Source organism: Coregonus lavaretus, assembly GCF_964263955.1.
Source record: "Coregonus lavaretus genome assembly, contig: HAP1_SCAFFOLD_2250, whole genome shotgun sequence".
NCBI classification, from domain to species: Eukaryota; Metazoa; Chordata; class Actinopteri; order Salmoniformes; family Salmonidae; genus Coregonus; species Coregonus lavaretus.
In genome coordinates, this window is record NW_028163140.1 from 51690 (window position 1) to 74348 (window position 22659).

At 43.9% G+C, this 22659-nt stretch overlaps 2 protein-coding genes across 7 annotated transcripts; one reads left to right on the plus strand and one right to left on the minus strand.

Moving 5' to 3' along the window:
- Positions 1-1719: 1719 nt before the first annotated feature.
- LOC311118444 (excitatory amino acid transporter 5-like) lies at positions 1720-12040 on the plus strand (the record flags this gene model as incomplete). The annotated part of the gene is made up of 9 exons (XM_084193248.1): positions 1720-1854; positions 3304-3383; positions 3614-3829; positions 9131-9384; positions 9542-9641; positions 10001-10429; positions 10603-10737; positions 10854-10968; positions 11879-12040. The coding sequence occupies 9 exons, from the start codon at positions 1720-1722 to the stop codon at positions 12038-12040; spliced, it is 1626 nt and encodes a 541-aa protein (XP_084049374.1).
- Positions 12041-15484: 3444 nt separating this feature from the next.
- LOC311118442 (ELAV-like protein 1) lies at positions 15485-22284 on the minus strand. Of its 6 annotated transcripts, none has more exons than XM_084193242.1 (7): positions 22160-22270; positions 21071-21280; positions 19524-19740; positions 18702-18805; positions 17609-17762; positions 17270-17495; positions 15485-17159 (listed from the first exon to the last, which is right to left on the minus strand). In XM_084193242.1, exons 2-7 carry the CDS (start codon positions 21104-21106, stop codon positions 16835-16837), a joined length of 1062 nt encoding a protein of 353 aa, XP_084049368.1. In that variant the 5' UTR covers positions 21107-21280; positions 22160-22270; the 3' UTR covers positions 15485-16834. The 6 variants fall into 6 exon arrangements, with proteins under 6 accessions (XP_084049368.1, XP_084049371.1, XP_084049370.1 ...); XM_084193245.1 differs by having other exon boundaries at positions 19557-19740; positions 21071-21130; positions 22160-22261; XM_084193244.1 differs by having other exon boundaries at positions 19557-19740; positions 22160-22261.
- Positions 22285-22659: the final 375 nt, after the last annotated feature.

Genomic DNA, 22659 nt, shown 5'->3' on the forward strand with positions numbered 1-22659 from the left:
TAGAGATTGGAGTAAGATGGAAGTTCAAAAAGCAATGCTCTGGTTAATTAACTGAGTCTCTGCTCTGTGCTGAGTCCTGATTTGAGCTCTGTGAATACTCTATACCAGTCAGACTAGAGCCAGTGTATCAATGCAGTTTCCTCCTGAATGAAAACATCCTGCTTCCTGTTCAGTATGGTCTTTATAGTAGTACCCTGTAGTACAGTAACTCAGTTCTCTGGGAAACTCATACTTAGCGTGCTAGCAGCCAGCAGCCAATCCCTTTAAGTCCTGACATGACTGCTGTGAGAAGCACATGTGGGCCCTGAATAGACCAACAGAGATAAATAATCACTAAGCTTTGGCAACAACACACAACAAAGGAACATCCTTCACCAATGGTAGGGGAAGGGGGGAGCAATTAAAAAGCCCCCACCAGTGGATGTAGACCTGTTGTTTTTTCCAGTGTAGGGTTAAAGATTCCTGTAGAGATCCAACTGAGGAGCCCAATAAGGATCAGTGTTTGGTTGCTTTTCTTGATTGGCAGTCTTGATTTAGCATGCAAAGTGTTCCAATGTGTTGTTTGATTGTTTTCTCTGTAGTGGATGTCACGTTAATCCTTCACAAACCATTCATAAGGCCTATATACCATTCATGTGGTCCTCTGTAGCTCAGCTGGTAGAGCATGGTGCTTGTAATGCCAGGGTAGTGGGTTCAATCCCCAGGACCACCCATACACAAAATGTATGCACACATGACTGTAAATTGCTTTGGATTAAAGTGTCTGCTAAGTGGCATATTATTATATACATGCTTGATTTTCATATTAACATACTTCACTGTTAATTAGTCTGTGTTGTCATTCAGGGCTTTGACAACTGTTATTTTGAGGCGGGGTCAACTTTTTAAATAATTATTGAAATTAATAATAATAATAAGCCATTTAGCAGACGCTTTTATCCAAAGCGACTTACAGTCATTCGTGCATACATTTTTTTTTGTGTATGGGTGGTCCCGGGGATCGAACCCACTACCTTGGCGTTACAAGCGCCGTGCTCTACCAGCTGAGCTACAGAGGACTTAAGCAGTCGTAAGTCCTTAGTCTTTCTGAATAAAAGAAGTTCCTAGTCAGTCAGTGGTAATAAACCATAATGGGTTATTATTGGGAGTGAGTGTCAGGGACCGGTACTGACCTAAAACCTGGTAATCGCATGGGGATGTTGTGTGTTCCTGAGACTCTAGGAAGCATTACTTTCAAGGGCTTAATCTCCTGAAGGAGGTTTACAGAGACTTACCCTGTCCACTTCCACCTCCTCTCTGACCAACCGTTTAGATCAGCTAGTGTGTGGCTGACTGACTCTCTGGCTGGACGCACCGATAGCTAGTCCTGCTGCAACGTCAGCTATCCTTTAGTTTCTGCAATGGCCAGGATCGTTCCTTAGTGATTTCACCACATGAATTACAGCAGGGATCCACCTAAAGCTTTTGGAGTTTTCTTGTGAACCATCAAGAGGAAGTAGAGACATATTTCAAGCCAGGACAGGGTATTGAACAGGGACCTAAAGGGAATCAGGTGGGACCCACCAGTGGCTCTCGACCCACCAGTTTGGGAATCATTCGTTGACTGGATGTAAGGCAGGACCTTGGGCCTGCAGTCCTATCTCTTCTCTCGTCTCTTTCCTTTAGCCCGTGGAGTAACTCGGCCTCAGGATGGAGTGCATAAAGCACATTATAAAGAGCATGGTCTCTGTGAAGGTGTGGGCGTACATCAAGGACTACTGTAAACGCAACGGGCTGCTGACGCTCTCGGTCATCGCCGTGGTTTCTGGCTGTGTGCTCGGCTTCTCCCTCCGCAGTTTAAACCTCTCCACGCAGGTACGGAGGCGCACACACACACACACACACACACACACACACACACACACACACAGCTACTGAGCCATGCAACAAGGTTTTGGTTCCAGTGGGCCTAAGGTCTGTAGCACTCAGGCATCCTAGAGAGAGATGTGTTAACACAGAGGGCTTTGGGTCTTAGACAGGGGGATAGTGTTAACACAGAAGGCTTTGGGTCTTAGACAGGGGGATAGTGTTAACACAGAGGGCTTTGGGTCTTAGACAGGGTGATAGTGTTGACACAGAGGGCTTTGGGTCTTAGACAGGGGGATAGTGTTAACACAGAGGGCTTTGGGTCTTAGACAGGGTGATAGTGTTGACACAGAGGGCTTTGGGTCTTAGACAGGGGGATAGTGTAAACACAGAGGGCTTTGAGTCCATTGGGTCACCTATACAAATGTCTCTGGTGCAATGGGCTTTAAATCAGAAGTACAGTAAACCACTGAGGGGTTGGTTGAGAGGTCTTACACTGGGATAGTGCAGACAGAGACCAAAGAGAGAGTGACCAGCAAGATACTTTGACACCACATAAAACCCCGACTCACAAAGCTTTTACCATATTGTTGACATGGGAAACTACTCTGACTGCAGATCGATAACTGCTGTATTGAATTCAGAACAGATGCAATGCATCAATATCAACTGAACCATAACCTCCCAAGTGGCGCAGTGGTCTAAGGCACTGCATCGCATTACTAGCTGTGCCACTAGAGATCCTGGTTCGAATCCAGGCTCTGCTGTAGCCGGCCGCAACCAGGAGACCAATGGGGTGGCGCACAATTCGTCCAGGGTAGGGGAGGGAATGGGTAGAGCATTGCGTTTGCAACGCCAGGGTTGTGGGTTCGATTCCCACGGGGGGCCAGTATGAAGATTTTAAAAAATGATATTTGCTCGATAACTGTAAGTTGCTCTGGATAAGAGCGTCTGCTAAATAATGTAAATAACCTGCACATCCCAGTTATACAGTACTGATACACTTAGCTACAGAGGGGTTGGACTGCTCTACCTGGGTCAAGAGTAGCCATGGTAATCCAACCCTTGACATCTACTATTTCATTAATGGGTCAGCAGCTTCTAATTTTCTGACGCACTGTTGTAATCTGCATCAGCGCTAACTTCAACCTGTCAACAAATACACAGCATCAAGCTTAGCCCAATGGGAAAGCATGTCGATTGATTGATTTAACTTTATTAGTCATGTAAAAACTTAACAAAATGGACAACAAAAATATACATTGTAAAACATACTAGGTACCTTGAAGTGGACTTGTCTAAGCTGACCTGGTACAATGGAACCAATGGTGTAGTCCCTAAAGTGCAAATGTTGCCCACCTCATGTATTTGTAAGCATTTTACCTACTGTACGTATTTGCCCCAGGTCTGCCATGTACAACATGTCCCCTGACCCAGAGTGTTGTCTCCCCTCTCCAGGCTAAGATCTACTTCTCATTCCCTGGAGAACTGCTGATGAGGATGTTGAAGATGCTGATCCTGCCTCTCATCACATCCAGGTAACACATCATCACTACTGTCTGTTCCCCATGTCCCTACTGCTCTTCTCTCTGGTCTACACCAGAACCCATGCTACTTCAATAGAACGCTCTATACATTCTAATGGAATGAGATGCTAACCGAATACTTTATGAATTCTAATGGAATACAACACTAAATGACTTCTCTATGAGTTCTAATGAAAGAGAATGCTAACAGAATGCTCTATGAATCCTAACTCCCTGGCCAGTCTGATGTCGGGGCTGTCAGCCATGGACACTAAGGCCAGTGGACGGCTGGGGGTCCTTACCATCACCTACTACCTGTGGACCACCTTCATCGCCGTCATCGTTGGCATCATCCTGGTGCTGGTCATCCACCCTGGTACGGGCACAGAGAAGGACGGGCACAGAGGAGGGTCAGGGCCCGTCATGACTTCTGCTGACGCTCTGCTGGACCTCATCAGGTACATATACAGTGCACACATTCCCACGCACACACACACGGACGCACGCAAACACGCACGCACAGACAAACGCGCACGTATGCACATACACATGGTGAAGTATCTTGACGGCCATATTTGAATAGCATGGCCAACAGACACATTGCCTGTATCAGGAGTTGACTGTAGCAGATTCCCAAGTTTCCTGTCTTTAGTCAGTCTAAGATATTTAGCACCCACCTGTTCATCCTTAACATCTCTCATGGGACGAGATTAAAGATTTCCACAAGACTCAGACAAAAGATTCGGACTGCTCTGCTAATACAGACGTTTGAAATAATACAATATTTTCTATCTGTATCTTCCTGTCGCGGTCTGTGTGGATTAACCCATCAATAAACTAGTCAACCAGTAAACCAGTAAACTCAGTGAACTCCAGTTTACCTCAGCTAAGTATAAACCATAAAGGTTGTGTAGGGCCGGGATTCAACAAAAGGCGCGTTGTGTACAAGCGCATTGCATTATGGACAATGCGCCATGTAAAGGCAATGTTCCTGACGTTGGTGGAGATCGCATTCTTGGTAAATGCTGTGGATGTCGGCTCAAGTGTAAATTACCTTTAAAATTCAAGAGCAATGGGCTTAACCACAATGCGCCTTTGATTGAATCCCCAACCTGGATTCAGAGCATTTCGTATTATTTTGTACGCACATCTGGGACACTCCATTTAATATGATATGTTACGTTTCGTATGGTATGTATTAATTTGTGAACGTATGATATGTTATGAATTCTAGCTAGTTGCCTAATTTTTGCTAGCTGGGTAGCGATAGCTAGGCTAGGGGTTAGGGGTTAAGGTTAGGGTTAGGGTTAGGGTTAGGAGAAGGGTTAGCCTAAAGCAGGGTTCTCCAATTCCGGTCCTGGAGGGCCGAAACACCTCTGTTTTTCATCCTCTCCTTCTAATCAGGCGCTAATTCAGACCTGGGACACCAGGTGAGTGCAATTAACTACCAGGTAGAAATAAAAAACAGAAGTGTTTCGGCCCTCCAGGACCGGAATTGAAGAACCCTGGCCTAAAGGGTTAAGGTTAGGGGAACGGTTAGCTAAATAGGTTAAGATTAGGAGAAGGATTAGCTAACATGCTAAGTAGTTGCAAAGTAGCTAAAAAGTAGTAAGTAATAAAAAGTAGCTAATTAGCTAAAGTTGTCCGTGATGAGATTTGAACTCGCAAACTTTGAGTTGGTAGACGGTCGTGTAATACCCACCCATCCACCCATTTCAACCACCCTACTTTCGTTTTTGCCGTAAATAACCTTCTCTCTTATGTAACCATACCAAACATAACATATCATACTAATTTGAGTGTCCCGGATTTACATTTACTATGTTACGTCTAGTCTATGAGACCAGGCTGGAATGTCGGCCTAGGACCAGAAGGAAGGTAAAAGCAGGTATGTCACAAATCTGTTTACAAGACAACATTCAGGGAGGTTCCTATGATTAGAACCATTTAGCAAAGACCCTGCTAGCTAAATAGCCTGCTAATACTGACTCTTCAAGGAATCCGATCTTTTCTTGTTTGTTTTCTCTTCTGGATCATTAGCAGTGTTGTGGTTCTGTGTTGATTTACTCACCATTTTAAACCAGTAAACTAGTACAGAACCAGTGAACTCCAGTCCACCCCAATCCACCTAGTACAGCTAAATACTGCTACCTGGAAGCGTGTATTAAGTAGGGGTCTTTAGGTTGTAAATAGCATTTAAAACAACAACACCAGTACAAGGTCATTTAGCTCACGTGGCTTGAGGAATTTGTACCTTTGGGACGATTCTATTGGTTATATTGTTCATAAGCACCTCTGAAACAAGTCAACACCCCAGCGGACCATGTTAGTAATAGGCCTCATTAGGGGAGAGTGGGGTAATTTGAGCCATTTTTACATTCAGTATCACTTAGTCTAGGGAAATACAGTATTATTTCTAACAAAGAGATACATATATTTCAGGATGTATCCCTGGAAAAACATAGCTTTTCCCAAAATAAGTGGTCTCTTGGCACAACTTACCCCAGGTACAGTGCATTCGGAAAGTATTCAGACCCCTTCCGTTTTTCCACATTTTGTTACGTTGCAACCTTATTCTAAAATGGATTAAATTATTTTTTTCCCTCATCAATCTACACACAATACCCCATAATGACAAAGCGAAAACAGGTTTTTAGAAATGTACATAAGTATTCTGACCATTTGCTATGTGACTCGAAATTGAGCTCAGGTGCATCCTGTTTCCATTGATCATCCTTGAGATGTTTCTACAACTTGATTGGAGTCCACCTGTGGTAAATTCATTTGATTGGACATAATTTGGAAAGGCACACACATGTCTTTATAAGGTCTCACAGTTGACAGTGCATGTCAGAGCAAAAACCAACCCATGAGGTCAAAGGAATTGTCCGTAGAGCTCCGAGACAGGATTGTGTCGAGGCACAGATCTAGGTAAGGGTACCAAAACATTTCTGCAGCATTGAAGGTCCCAAGAACACAGTGGCCTTCATCATTCTTAAATGGAAGAAGTTTGGAACCACCAAGACTCTCCCTAGAGCTGGCCTCCCGGCCAAACTGAGCAATCGGGGGTGAAGGGCCTTGGTCAGGGAGGTGACCAAGAATCTGATGGTCACTCTGACAGAGCTCCAGAGTTCCTCTGTGGAGATGGGAGAACCTTCCAGAATGACAACCATCTCAGCAGCACACCACCAATCAGGCCTTTATGGTAGAGTGGCCAAACGGCAGCAACTCCTCAGTAAAAGGCACATGACAACCCGCTTGGAGTTTGCCAAAAGACACCTAAAGGACCTCTGGTCTGATGAAACCAAGATTGAACTCTTTGGCCTGAACGCCAAGCGTCACATCTGGAGGAAACCTGGCACCATCCCTACGGCGAAGCATGGTGGTGGCAGCATCATGCTGTGGGGATGTTTTTCAGCGGCAGGGACTGGGAGACTAGTCAGGATCGAAGGAAAGATGAACGGAACAAAGTATAGCGATCCTTGATAAAAACGTACTCCAGAGCGCTCAGGACCTCAGACTGGGGTGAAGTTTCACCTGCCAACAGGACAACGACCATAAGCACACAGCCAAGACAACGCAGTGACGCTCCCCATCCAACCTGACAGAGCTTGAGAGGATCTGCAGAGAAAAATGGGAGAAACTCCCCAAATACAGGTGTGCCAAGCTTGTAGCGTCATACCCAAGAAGACTCGAGGCTGTAATCGCTGCCAAAGGTGCTTCAACAAAGTACTGAGTAAAGGATCTGAATACTTGAATAATGTGGTCCTCTGTAGCTCAATTGGTAAAGCATGGTGCTTGTGACGCCACGGTAGTGGGTTCGATCCCCGGGAACACCCATACGTAAAAATTTATGCACACATCACTGTAAATGTGATATTTCAGTTTTTAAAAAAATTGAAATGTGCAAAAAAAATCTAAACCTGTTTTTGCTTTGTTATTGTGTGTAGATTGATGAGGGGAAAAAAACTATTTTATCCATTTTAGAATAAAACTGTAACGTAGTAACATAACAAAATGTGGAAAACGTCAAGGGGTCTGAATACTTTCTGAATGCACTGTATGGGGTAAGTTGAGCCGTGGGTAAGTTAAGCTGCCTACAAATTTCTCTACTGAATGAAATATTACCACTACCTTTTTAAAACCATGTCTATCTTTATTTCCCAAACACAATTGAACACAATCACTTTTTAGTATTTTAATCATTTTAAGCATATGTTAACATAGACCAGGCCCTGTTGTTCAATCATATCCCAGCAATAATGCCTTGCATTACACCTGGGACGACAACACTTCAATTTGCTCAACTTGCCATGGTTCAACCATTGGCTCGACATACCCCAAGGCAAACATTTTGACTATATTAGCCCACACAGCTACAAGGATGCACTTTCATGCTAGGTTTAGGACCTCATATTGAAGCTTCTAGAGACCCCAACTGATGTATAGAACAATCTTTAAATTATCTACTTTGGTTTAGATACAAGCATCATGAAACCTCTAACACAATAAATTGATTTGATTTGGTTATAATCTGTTTTTTGGACCTAACTTGCTTACCACTTTTTCCATGTGGTTTCTTCCATCACAGACTCCATAAAATGATGACCTCTTCCTAAATATTTGGTCAAATTATTAATTTATTAACAAGGGTGGCTCATTTTACCCCTTTGGCTGAATTTACTCCAGTGACGGCTAAGTCTCTATCTTCTCAGAACACACCGTGTCCTAAATGCTTTACCCAGAACACACTGCAGGGCCGCCGAGGACCGGCAGTGGCTTAGGCCCTCCGTGTGAAGAATCCTCCAAAGCCCAGAGGATTATGGGTATTTTTAGTGAAAGCTGTGTACGGGCGGGCGGATGTAGGCTGTTTGACTGTCAGTGGTGCTTTAGATCATTTGTCACACGTCTGATAGGCTTACTGGCCCTGTGGCAGTGGCTGTAACATTATCCTTTATGAATACACCAGGACTCCTAATGATGAGGACTCTTAACCACCAACACAGGCAACCAGCCTGGTGATATTACCACATTGTGACATAATTCTTACAACTTTATTATTTCGACATGGCTTTTGTTATGAGGAAGACTGCAGAACAGCTGAAACATACTCACGGTGCAGGAGAATATGAGACCAACTATGAAGAGAAGTCTTTTGGTCAACAACGACCCTAGTCAGAGCAACGACTTTGGCTTTTGGGAAATTGAACCTTTTGGTTACCTTGTGTCTATCTACAGGTTTTGTGGTTTGGTTGACAGCTTAAAGGGATACTTCTGGATTTTGGCAATGATGCCCTTTATCTACTTCCCTAGAGTCAGATGAACTTGTGGATACCATTTTTATGTCTATGTGTGCAGTATGAAGGAAATTAGAGGTTGTTTCACAAGCCAATGCTAACTAGCGTTAGCGCAATGACTGGAAGTCTATGGGTATATGCCAGCATGCTCTCTGTCCAGGGTCTTGTTAAGTCTTTCTGAGACAGAGGACCTCTTGGCTTCTGGCCTGACCAGGAGAAATTGACCCTACTCAGGATAAGACTGAGACGATGACAGAAAGCAGATACCCCAACCTTCTGACATCTTACATACTCATAGAGATTTCGCCCAAAAAATCGGAACAAATCAGATCTGACAATATGACATGACACATCATATAAACTGTTTTATTATCACCCCATTACTCAGGGAATAACTCCAATCATACATCCAATAATGTTGTAGATTTATGGTTAACATGTTATTCTACCTCTCTTTGACAGGAACATGATTCCCTCCAATCTGATAGAGGCAACTTTTCAACAGTACCGTACAGACCTGGTGCCCATTGTGGCCTCCAGTGTGGTAGAGTCCCAGGCTAACTACGTCTACGTGATGCCCGACCACAACAACCCTCAGCTGGGCCACCCTGTCTTCCTGGAGATCACCCCAGCTCCAGACATCAAGTACAAGATCGTCCCTGGCCACAGCTCTGGCATGAACGTACTAGGGATTGTCATATTCTCTGCTACTATGGGTGAGACACACACACACACACACACACACACACACACACACACACACATAGTATGCATGAATGAACACACACAAATGACACACTGGATACACGAGTACACACACACACACCCTTCCAATCACCCCTGTTTCTGACCCTGTGTGTTTTCTCTGTGCAGGCCTGCTCCTGGGGAAGATGGGAGAGAGAGGTGCTCCACTGGTCAATGTGTGTCAGTGTGTCAATGAGTGTGTTATGAAGATCATCACTGCTGCCATGTGGTGAGTTGGTGAGACACACACAGCAAAGTCACTTGTCTGAACTCTCCTTCACATGTAAAGGTCTGGTAATCCTGATCTGGCTAGATTGAGATTCATTTAGATTTAAATTAGAAGTGGACCTCACCAACACACACACACATCTTCCCCCCTCCTCTCTTCCCCTAGACCTTAGTCATTAGCTCAGTATAAGTCTGCATTTCAGGAGTGGCAGGTTATCAAGGTGAGCCAGGTCGACCCAAAGCTGCTTTAGTTCTTAGAAAGCCCAAAACACAGGGGGCATGACACCGCCTAGTGGACAGAGACAGGATAACAACAAGGGCCCAGTCCGCACATTGCTTGCTCGCCTAATCTATTTCCAGGTATTTCCCGTTCGGCATTGTGTTCCTGGTAGCGGGGAAGATCCTGGACATGCATGACCCCGCCCACCTGGGAGAGAAGCTGGGGATGTACTTCATCACAGTGTTAGCCGGCCTGTTTGTCCACGGACTCATCCTGCTGCCGCTCTTCTACTTTATAATCACACGCAAAAACCCCTTCACCTACATCAGAGGCCTGCTACAGGCTCTGGTCATCGCCCTGGCAACCTCCTCCAGTTCCGCCACCCTGCCCATCACCATGAAGTGTCTGTTGGAGAACTGTGGAGTGGACAGACAGATCGCCAGGTTTGTCCTTCCAGTGGGAGCCACCATCAACATGGACGGGACAGCCCTCTACGAGGCCGTGGCAGCCATTTTTATCGCGCAGGTCAACGAGTACGAACTAGACTTTGGTCAGCTGGTCACCATCAGGTGAGGACTGTCTACACAAGCACTCACACACACCCTTAGTTACTTTCTGTCACTGCGCGCACACACACACACACACACACACACACACACACACACACACACACACACACACACACACACACACACACACACACACACACACACACACTCTGACCCTGCTCTTGTCTCTTCAGTATCACAGCAACAGCAGCCAGTATCGGGGCTGCTGGGATTCCGCAGGCGGGTCTGGTTACCATGGTGATCGTCTTGACCTCCGTGGGGCTGCCGCCCGCTGACATCACACTGATCGTGGCCATTGACTGGGTCCTGTAAGTGTCTGACCGTGAGAGTGTTTTGGACTGAGTCCTGTGAGCATCTGACAGAAACGCACTATAGATACTTTAAACAGTAAATATAAGTTCCCTCTGTTGGTTGTGTCTGGCAGGGATCGTTTCCGGACCATGATCAATGTGTTGGGAGACGCCCTGGCTGCAGGCATCATGTGTCACCTCTGTAAGAAGGACTTTGAGAGGAGGGAGTCAACCTCTAACTCCGGCCGGGTAACAACTATATACCACCTTTACACTGACCCCCGCCCTAACCCCTCTACAATACAACTATATACCACCTTTACTCTGACCCCCGCCCTAACCCCTCTACAATACAACTATATACCACCTTTACACTGACCCCCGCCCTAACCCCTCTACAATACAACTATATACCACCTTTACACTGACCCCCGCCCTAACCCCTCTACAATACAACTATATACCACCTTTACACTGACCCCCGCCCTAACCCCTCTACAATACAACTATATACCACCTTTACACTGACCCCCGCCCTAACCCCTCTACAATACAACTATATACCACCTTTACACTGACCCCCGCCCTAACCCCTCTACAATACAACTATATACCACCTTTACACTGACCCCCGCCCTAACCCCTCTACAATACAACTATATACCACCTTTACACTGACCCCCGCCCTAACCCCTCTACAATACAACTATATACCACCTTTACACTGACCCCCGCCCTAACCCCTCTACAATACAACTATATACCACCTTTCACTGACCCCGCCCTAACCCCTCTACAATACAACTATATACCACCTTTACACTGACCCCCGCCCTAACCCCTCTACAATACAACTATATACCACCTTTACACTGACCCCCGCCCTAACCCCTCTACAATACAACTATATGCCACCTTTACACTGACCCCCGCCCTAACCCCTCTACAATACAACTATATACCACCTTTACTCTGACCCAAGCCCTAACCCCTCTACAATACAACTATATACCACCTTTACACTGACCCCCGCCCTAACCCCTCTACAATACAACTATATAATACCAGGTTTTCGTGTGTTTGAATCTGCTCTTTGACTAACTGTGTGCTCTCTCTCTGTGTGTGTTATGTGTGTGTTTTGTGTATGTGTTTTGTGCAGAGGGACACACTGATCTCCTTCGGTGGCCAGAGTGTCCAGAGTTGTGCCCTGTCCGAGGCTCCTCTCATGGACTATGCCCATCGCTGTGACTATGTCTACGAGGTGGAAGGTGACTGTGTCACAGAGAGATCTGGCCCCACCTACAACCTGTGTCAGGTTTAAGAGAAACCTGTTCCCTGTTACAACCTGTGACCTGTGTTACAAAGAAACCGGTCCCCGGCTGCAACCTATATCTCAGAGAAACCGGTCCTCTTCTACATGCAGTGTCACAGACAAATCCGTCCCCTGCTACAACCTGCGTCACAGACAAACCTGGTGTTTGGTCTGAGACACTTTCACTAGACAGACAGCAGGGAGCACTGCCCGCCTTCAACACCATTCTATTTATAGTAATATACATACAGTTGACTCCTGATATCAATGGCTATGGACTGGGGAATTACAATGGGACTGTGAAACAACCCTGCACTGAAACAGAGTTTGCACTTTTCTAATGTGCATTTATCAGGGGTTGACAGTGATGTCTTCATAATGTTGTCTAGTGGATCAGTTGGTTGGAGCAGGATGTTCCCACACCACAAATGGTTTTGGGGTTGATTCCCACATGTGCAGTAAGTCGCTTTGGTTAGTGTCTGGTAAATGTTCAACTTTTTACTGTCTGATGATCACACCTGTGCCATGATGAGGAAGCAGGTTTTCCTAATCATTTTGTGACTGGATTTCTAGGCTACTGTAACCTACCAGGGACTTATAGGTCCACCAAGGTGCATGTTATGTCAGAGTCAGTTTTCCTTCTTTAGTTAAATGCAGATTCCGCTCAGGACGCCATTTTGGTGTCGCAGTGTACTGCAGCACAGCGCACTTTTTAGGCAACCAGATGGCATTATGGACACCATTTTGGTTTTATGTACTAGTGACTGTAAAGATAGATGACGAGCACTTTCAGAGGTTTTTTAAACCTTGTTTGGTGTCAGAATGGTTGTGGATACCTTCATGAAGTTACGATATTCTAGGGCAAGGGTATTCAACTCTTACCCTATGGTCCGGAGCCAGCTGGTTTTCTGTTCTACCTGATAATTAATTGCACACACCTGGTGTCCCAGGTCTAAATCAGTCCCTGATTAGAGGGGAACAATGAAAAAATGCAGTGGAACTGGCTTCCAGGTCCAGATTTGAGTTTGAGGGTTCTAGAGATATATACCAGTAGTTTAACACACAACTGTGAGTGTGAATATTGATTATTTAGTAATAGTTTTAAAAAAGATGGTTTAAACTTAAATGTTGTCAGTTTAAAGGAGTTGCCTTAAAATGTTCTCAATAACCGCTCACCGTTGCTGAGAATGTTGCAACCATGAAAGTGTTGAAATTGATGACTTTATACTGAAAATCAGTTTTAATATACAGTCAGTGACTAGGGGTAAACCCTCTAATCTCTACCTCTGTCAACTGAATTATAACAAATACAGAATGGATAACTGATATTTCAATGTCTTATTGGTAGATTTACAGTAGATTTCACTGCGATCTACATCTTTGAACACCTAGGATCTTGAAGAAACTCCTCAAAATGTTTTTTATACAAATGAAAATTATTTGTGTACATGCAAGATACTTGTCTTGTACATTGTTATTTTCTAATAAAATTTGAAGTGTAATGATTTGAGCATAACTTTTTAACCCACCCTCTCTCACAGTTCACAAATTAAGCCAAAAAGATAATCCTGCTCAGCTTTATAAAGCTTTCAGATATTTTATTCAAGGTAATTGTGTGTTAGACAGGTTCTGAACAGCCTTCATTCAAAACCAAACAGAGGAAATCAAAATGAATCCATTAAAAAAGTCAAAAGGAACACTCCAACACGAAAAATTTACAAACATGTAAAACTACATACAACACATCAAATAAATTACATCTTTGTGCCTCCACTGCTGTTGCCACGTTCTCCCATCTCTCCCACATAAATTAAGGCTAAAAATAGAGGTTAATCATAATCATGTAGTTATTCCAGTAAACCCACTAGCATTTCAACATACTAGCACTCTGAGAAGCTAGCAAATCAAGGACTGTTTAGTAGAACTTAATAGAAAATTAATATCAAAAGGATGAGAACAAAATAAGTGAACCACTCCCTCTAGTGCTGTTTCTGGTTCAGAATAACCACTCCCTCTAGTGCTGTATCTGGTTCAGAATAACCACTCCCTCTAGTGCTGTTTCTGGTTCAGAATAACCACTCCCTCTAGTGCCGTTTCTGGTTCAAAATAACCACTCCCTCTAGTGCTGTTTCTGGTTCAGAATAACCACTCTCTAGTCCCGTTTCTAGTTCAGATTAACCACTCTCTTGCGCCGTTTATGGTTCAGAATAACCAATTCCTCTAGTACCGTTTCTGGTCCAGAATTTTTAAAAAGACCTTCCACATATTGCACTCTGTTCAGGACTGCTCCATGAGAACAAACCTCTAGATATTTTGATTTTCTTCTCCTTAAAATCACATTTTCAATAGTGACTAGCCTGAGGACTACAGAGAGGATATTCCTGTGACAGGAGCGTGTGGAAACTAGTAAGGCTTTGCAGATCTGAAGATAGAAGACAGATCACAATACATTTAGAAGAGAGAATTAAAAAGTCTGGTTTCTAAGCTGTTTCCAGAACACAGATGAAACCTACTCCTGGACATAAGATCATGCTCAATGGAGAATATCTAATGAAAGTCCAGGAGACAAGCCCCTAATTTTCTAAAACAAGTGTCACCCATTATGGTATAGGTTAGGATTGTGTGAGGGTAAACTAATCCTAGATCTGCAGCAGCAGGAAACTATCTAGCGCCAGTTATCTGATCCTGTGGTGGTCAGTTATTTTATCTCCAAACAGACTACAGTACTACACTCTCAAACCTACATAGAATAAAGGCCTTTGTGATGAAAAGTGCACAAACAAGATATGTTAACAAAAACAGATGTAGGAATATTCTCGATGTCAAACCAACCGCCAGTCTTCTTCCCGATCAGAGTCAGAGTTCTCTGATTTTAAGTCTAAAAACGTCACTTAAGTACAACTGGGTTTAGCATATTTTATTTTTTTCAAGCTTTTAGGTTATTGCACATTTCTAAAATGGCAGACGGTTTCTCAGGATGACTGTGTTTGTTGGCTGCAAGGCAGACGTGATCAAAGGGTCATAAGTGACTCAAACTGCCTCCTGCAGTACCTGTATTAGAACAGACTATTCCTCATCAGTAACTCGTAGTTCCTATTAACATGAAACAAGACCATTTCAGTACCTCAACTGTAGGACTCCCATCTTTGAAACCCTGAAAGCCCTCTGCCTCATGTTTCCCACAACAGTTTGACTGAAAATAAGGCCAACGTCTGAGGTGTTTTACACTGGAGACGGCATCCTCCTGCCCTTCAGACCATCTTAGAGTCTAGCTAACCCTTAAGTTGACCATTCAAACATCCTGTAATATCGCCATGGGAGTGGGGTGTGTAGCGTCATACTGTAGTATCATCGTATTAGCAGTCTGGTGTCTGTAGCTTCCCTCAGCTTCCACAATCCTAACAGAAAACCCCAAACCAAAGCTGAAGAAATAAAAGAAACAAACCAAAAACATTGAGTCAAACCTAAATAAAATTTAATGATTGCATATTCAAAGTAAAACAATCAAAACAAAGGACGAAAAACAAAACCAAAGCAACAAAAATATATACCAACAAAAATAAATCACAAAGGCCATCAATTCTTATTTAGCCCGAGATTACAAAAAACGCTCTTCAACTCTCCGATCAGTAATCTATGCTTCGACAAAAATGTTTTGTTAGTTTCTCTCAGAAAGAAAATTCAAGAAAAACATCAAAAGATATTAAAGAGAAAACCTTTTTTTTTATACAAAAACAGCAAACTGGATGAGAGAGAGAGCAGTGTTGCGCCACTGTGTTAGATTCAGCCTTAGTACCGGTTGTTCAGATGTCCAAACTATTACTGGTGGGGGGAAATAAGTCATAACGGTAAGCATCCGCCCACTCACTGTATAAATCAGGGTCCGTATTCACAAAGCCTCTCAGGGGACTGAATGCTGATCTAGGAGCAGCTCCTCCCTGTCCATATAAATCCTACTTATTAATGATCGATAAGACCAAACTGATCCTAGATCAGCATGTGAATATGGGCCCTGGGGCAGTTAGATCATATCCTTCCATTTCTTTGGTCCTTCTTAAACACGTTCCTACTTTAAAATCTCCAGACCTTTTTACATGGCCTCTCAGAGAAACAACTTTTAAAAGACCCCCAAAACGGGACACACACGCTGCTATGTAAATGGTACCATCCAGTACCTAACTTACTGTGTATAAAACGGATTCTGCAAGGTGAACGAAGACCAATGTATGGTTTACGTCAAAACGGCTGACTATCGCTCTGACATTATATAATGAGGATTTAAAAAGTGCTTTTCTTTTAGAATGGTTGGAGACAGTGGATGGGTTGACAGGGTGTGCGGGTGGTAACTTAAGGCATCTATTTCTACACTGGAACCAGCGTCTAAGACACAGCATGCTTTCTTCTACAGTGGATCCTAGATGTATGAATGTAGTGCATCCTTCTCCAAGTCCCTACCGTGGTTCTACCACACATATGGCACATAGTGACAATAGTTTAGTCTCACAGAAAAACAATCTACTCTTAAATTGTGAAATTGGTCACCATATCAGGATAGAGGCCCCACAAACATTTAGAACTACATTTGGAGCATCCCAAAGCATGAGTAAAAAAAACAAGAGAAATATCAAACTCAGCCTAGACTCTCTGTTAGACTAGTACAAAGATGCAGAGTGAGAATGGGCTTAGTGAGATAACGCTATAAAAACAAGTTTGTTTTGTCAAACTGAGGCACCTCTACCCTCCATATTAGAAGCCTGGCGTGAGGTTTCTCGCCTCCCTCTCCCTCTATCCACCCCACTCTCTCTACTTGTGGCCTTTGCTGGTCTTGAACGACACCTGTAGGATCTTGTCCCCGAGGCGGTAACCGTTGAGGCTGCCGATCGCCATGGCGGCCTCCTCGTAGTTCGTCATGGTAACAAAGCCGAAGCCTTTGCACTTGTTGGTGTTGAAGTCGCGGATGACCTTGACGTTGGTGACGGCTCCGAAGGGGCCAAACATCTGCCACAGGATGCCCTCGTCAGCATCCTGGCCCAGGTTGTAGATGAAGATGCACCAGCCAGAGGTGGCATTCCCTGGCACGCTCACCCCAGACATACCGCTCATATGGTCCACAGACATTGGAGAAAACCTGGGGGAAGACAGAGGGGGCTAGGGTTACCACTCTGTCTCTCTTCACTGATGTTGTCCACACTCATTTTAGAGAACCTGAGAGGGGACAAAGATTCCAGTGTGTGTTACCTGAATCTCTGAGCCTGGTGGTGAACTGGCCCTCCAAAGCGTCGTCCCTGGTTGTGGTAGAGCTGAGATATGAGCTGAGTGTTCTTGGCCTGGTTGGGGCTGGCAGCAAACTTCACTGTGATTGGCTCAGCGGATCCGGGGGGCTTCTGTCCGTTCAGGTCTTTGATGGCGTCCTCTGCCTCCGCTCGCTTGTCAAACCGAATGAACGCCACCCCACGAGACAGGCCTGGGAGAATAAATAAACAGGATAGGTTCAGCTGAGAGACAGACGAACACACTGAGGCCTGGTTCTAAAGTAAGTGTGTGTGTGTGTGTGTGTGTGTGTGTGTGTGGTCCTACCCGAGGCCTGGTCAACCAGCACACGGGAGTTGATGATGCGTCCGTAGCGAGCAAACATGTCCTCCACGTCTTTCTGGGTCATGGTCTTGGGCAGGCCACTTATGTACAGGTTGGCATCTTTAATGGTGTCAGAGCTCGGCCGCGCATACGAGACCTAACACCAGAGGGCAGCACAGAGCACATTAAACACCACTGACAATACCCGCAGTAGTACACACTGATTACATACAACCCTGAATTATATCTTGCCAGAAATTAGAAATTACTTTAAAATAAAAAGTAGATGTTGGAAGGTTGTTTGAATTGAATTATGTTTGTATTTTTATGCAATCCTGGTAAATTCATGTTTTGTAGTTGTCCTAGCTGTTCTATGGTTTGCTTTTGATAGAGCGTTCATGAGTAATATCTCCAAAACCAGAACATGAAATAGTGAAAAGGTGCATTGAATGACCACTGTGGCGTTTACGTAGAAAAAACCATTCCCTGAGTGAGCTGTGATGGGCAATATAGAAGTAGTACCTCCCGAGTGTTCAAAATTACGTAAACAACAATTATAGTAACAAAAATCAACGTAGGGAAAAACATTCTCAGGAGTGAAAAGAAATGTCATACCAAACCAAATAAAAAGTTCTAAACTTAAATGAACGTGTAAAAAATTCAAACTGAAGTAGTGGTGCTGAATAAATAAATAAAAATAAAGTTTAGTCTTCAATAAAGTTGAAAATACGGTTACATTTCTCTACTCCATCCGTCAGAAGCGGGGCCAGTGGGCTATCAGATGTTGTCTTGTCCTGTCTAATATAGACCCATAGTAACGCCGATTCCCAAATCCAACCCTTGGCACTACATGCCCATCTGAAACGACTGGGTTGGTATTAGCGAAAATGTCACAGAGCCTATCAAAAGAGCAAAGAAAGGCTAACATAAGACCATATTGCTAACACCCACGCAATCCTTTCAGATCCATAGCAGGGCCTAGGAGGAAGTGTCTAGGGGTGGATTTGACATTCCGCCTCAGTAGAGAAGGGCTAGTTTAATGACATGACATGGTTGGGTTGACACAGAACTGTAGGAACACCTTATTGCACGTTACCTTGATAGTTTTAGACTGTAGCCTTAGTCCATTCAGAGTATTGATAGCTCTTTCTGCATCGCTAGGGGTAAGATAGTTAACAAATCCGTACCCTAAACTGTGGCCTAGAGAAAAAAAAAGGAAAACAATAAAAGAAAATAAAAAAACGTTGTATAGTTTCAAAAAAATCGGCACACTGGTCAAATAAATGATTAAACAAAACAAATCTACACAATGCATGCTAGTCGTAAAACAAGTGACAAAGAAATAGGCTTCGACCAAACTGGACTGTTTTCCTGGAATAAGGAAAGCCGAGCCCCTCACGGACAGACAGAGAGCATGGGTAAATATCTACACCAACAGCTTCATACAAAATACAACTATTTGGAAAACCTCCAAATGTCAAGTTTAGGAGGACAAATGTTCAAATTGCAGCGAGACATAGTCCTAGGCCTAAACAGAACATATTACATAAAGCTATTTGCATAGATACTACAAACATCTCACCACAAAGTTACTAGTGAGAATGTCAAAGCTGTGTCTCATCAGCAGTTCTCATACACCTACAAGAGGCAGACAGGGCAGGATACCAGTTAGTCTACACACTGACTGGCTGGCTAGGACAAACATTCTTATGGAGGTGTCCTTCGTAATATTTCAACACTTATGGGGGTCCCCACGGTTTGTTAAGGGTGTGTCTAGCACCCTGGGGTACACCTGAGTCGTGTTCAGTAGGACGCAACATAGCAAAATGTTCACTGAACACACCCCTGTAAATGTGAGCCCTACACGCAGCAGACCAACTCCTCCATTCATTTTACTCAAAGGTCAGAGGTCACACACCTGTAGTGCATTGTGGGACAAGGTGTTCCGTACCTGCCACTTTGTCCCGTATGAGCTTGGCGGACTCCACCTCGCCAATGCTGCTGAAGAGGCTGCGTAGCTCGTCCTGACTCATGCTCTGGGGAAGGTAGTTGACTATCAGGTTAGTCTTGGCATCTGTCACCTCATCTCCTCCTCCCATGTGATCCTCGTAGCCGTTGGACATGTCATACACCTCCTGGGGAAGGGGACACAGTTAAGGAAGAGAAAAACAGGCATTCGGAAGTAGGCCAGCATGGCTGAAACGTCAATGGTATGCAGACCAATCAGAAAAGGAACACAATAACAACATTTTTACATGCAACATTGTAAACATTGCATCCTAATCTACAGAGCCTGATTATGATTATGATTATTATTATCATCAACTTATTGGCTGGCAGCAGTGACTGTAGCACCTCTTACCCACAAGTTAATCACCTGCAGTACTTTCACAGCCAGACCCAACTCTCAGCTACTCTCTACATACTCGTCTGACCACGCATTATACCAAGACAACCCCCTGACACTGCTCTGGGATTAGAGGTTGAGACCACAAACGTCACAGAACATTGAGATTATTATGTTGTGTAGAATGGAGAAACTCCCCGTCAGCCCCTCCACATTTCATTTCTGCAGCGTTCTAAACACTTCATCCCACTGACCAAGCCTTGTTGCTGTGGTCTGACAGAGGTCTAAACAAGGGGTAACCAACCATTCCTCCTGGAGAGCTACTGGGTGTGCAGGCTTTTGCTCAAGCCCTGCTCTGAGGCTTTGATTAGTAGAATCAGCCATCATGGGTGTTAGAACAGGCCTTGTGGGCAAATGCCTGCTTACCCAGCAGGGGTCACGCTAACGCAAAATTCTGTGTTTTTCACGCAGAAAATAAAAAATACATACGAATATCTTACCGTGTTTTGTAAAAGCAAATCTAAAATGCTTATTGTAATTTCTGCTTCCGTTACACTTCAATGTAAAACTCATAGTAGGATTTTTTTATGGTCTGCGTTTTGAAAATGCAGATTTCTGAACTCTAACGCGAACCCTGCCCAGTGGGAAGAGGGTTAGCTAGCAGCTACCACTGTTCTGAACATTGCATCCCCTTGACCAGGCCTCAGTGCTGTGTTCTGACAGAGCTCCATTCATTCAGAGGGGCTATCTGATTGGGTATTCCTGTGGGGTAAGACGGTTAGCCACCCAGCAGGCTTTTGGATGAATGAAACTCCTGTATTTCACTAGTAAACATGATGACCAATACCGATGGTCTGACTATGAGGATCATTTCAATGTATTTTTCTCTGTTTCAGAACACTAATAAATATTTATACCAGTATGTTAATAAGTGTAGGTACTCAAACACTTCCTCTTATGATGCTTGTGTATAGAGTGATATTGAAAGCCCAGTGTTGTTTATCAATACATTCGAAAACCATGGGCCACCGCATAACATATTAATGCACTCCGATTAAATAGCTAGCTAGCAAATACTTTAGGACTGATCTTCCTCTAATGGGAAAAGTCATACTCACTTTTAGGTATCTGATGTGGCCTCTTCGAACAGCCATGAAGACCCCTCACTGCTCCCAAAGCTGGAGGAGGTATCACAAACAAAATAATGTATTTGGGGCAAACAAAAAAATAATAGGGGTGAGGAGGGGGCAGGGTTTGTTCTCAAACAAAATGAATAATGAGTTTAACAAAAACGAAACGGTAAATTGAGCCTCCCCCTTCTGACGCACCTGTGAAGAAGAGCAGAGCATTATTTGTTAGCCCCCGAGTAGCTAGCTATCTTACGACCACTAAGCTATTACGACTGTTGCATGTTTAGCTAGCAACCAGAGTTTCAGTTGACTGGAACATTCAAACCAGTACTGTACACAGTAGCTAGCTAGCAATTTAGCGAACTAACTTATTAACCAAATTTAGCTATCTGTACTGTAGCTACATTTGGCCTGTTTGTTGTAGCTAACGTTACGCCTCATCGAACACTACTGTAGACAAACAATAGCTAAACTTAAAACCATAACGTTAGTTACTAGTTTGTGTGAGCTAGCCAGTATCTAGCGAGCTATATAACGTTAAATACCTAGTGGCTAGTTATCTAGCACTTTGGTGTAAACACTTTGGTTGCTTACTAGCTGGCTAGTTACGATCTTTACCGCGCAGTAATACTAGTTAGCAGCAGCTAGTTTTCTAACTGCAAAAGGAAGAAAAAAACATTTGCTGACGCATATTAAATGGACTTGGCCCTGGGGAAACGTTTGTTATCCAGCTAACTTGCCGCTAACTAGCGAACACATTGTTACAGGAAATAGTTACCTAACGTTAGCTAACTAGGCCACATGCCCACCGTTCCCTTATTTTCGCGAGCTTGTGTTGAATGCTGTCCCTCTCTCGCACCTAAAACCCCGACACCCTGTTCAGGGCCTTGCTAGCTACAGTTAGCCACCTAGCTAGATTAGCCAAATTGGCTAAAATGTGCTCAAATATCATTCTATCTGTGGTTAGCTAGCAGGCACTGGTGGGCCTCCAAAACCGCATGGGTGGCATTCGACTTTGTTGTAGCAGAGCGAAATAGTAAATAAACAACTGGATTACTACGAATATAGCTAATTTACCAGCTTTTCGTTGTTGGTGCTTTCGCTGTTCTTGTCTGAAGCCTTTCGTTCCGTTTTTTTTTGTTGCTAGCTAACGATAGCTGACAGCTCCTTCTCGCAGGCACCAAAACCAAGGGAGGACCGCTGACGAAAACAGTTCCACGCCCACCTCTGCAGATTATTTGTTACTGCCCTTGCCAATTACAGATGTGGTTACATAGCTGGGTGATTCTGCAACTACGGGCACTTTATGTCCTCGGGTCAATTTCGGGGATTTTATTTAAAAATATATTTGTATTCTTTATTTGTTATGTTCACAGTACAATCACCCCAGATTGTTTTAACACCTCTCTATCAAGTATTTTAGCCACTTTTCAGATGTATTTATACCTCAATTTCACTGTTTTGCCCTTGTAATAATATGCTATTTAGCAGACGCTTTTATCCAAAGCGACTTACAGTCATGCGTGCATACATTTTTTTGTGTGTATGGGTGGTCCCGGGGATCGAACCCACTACCT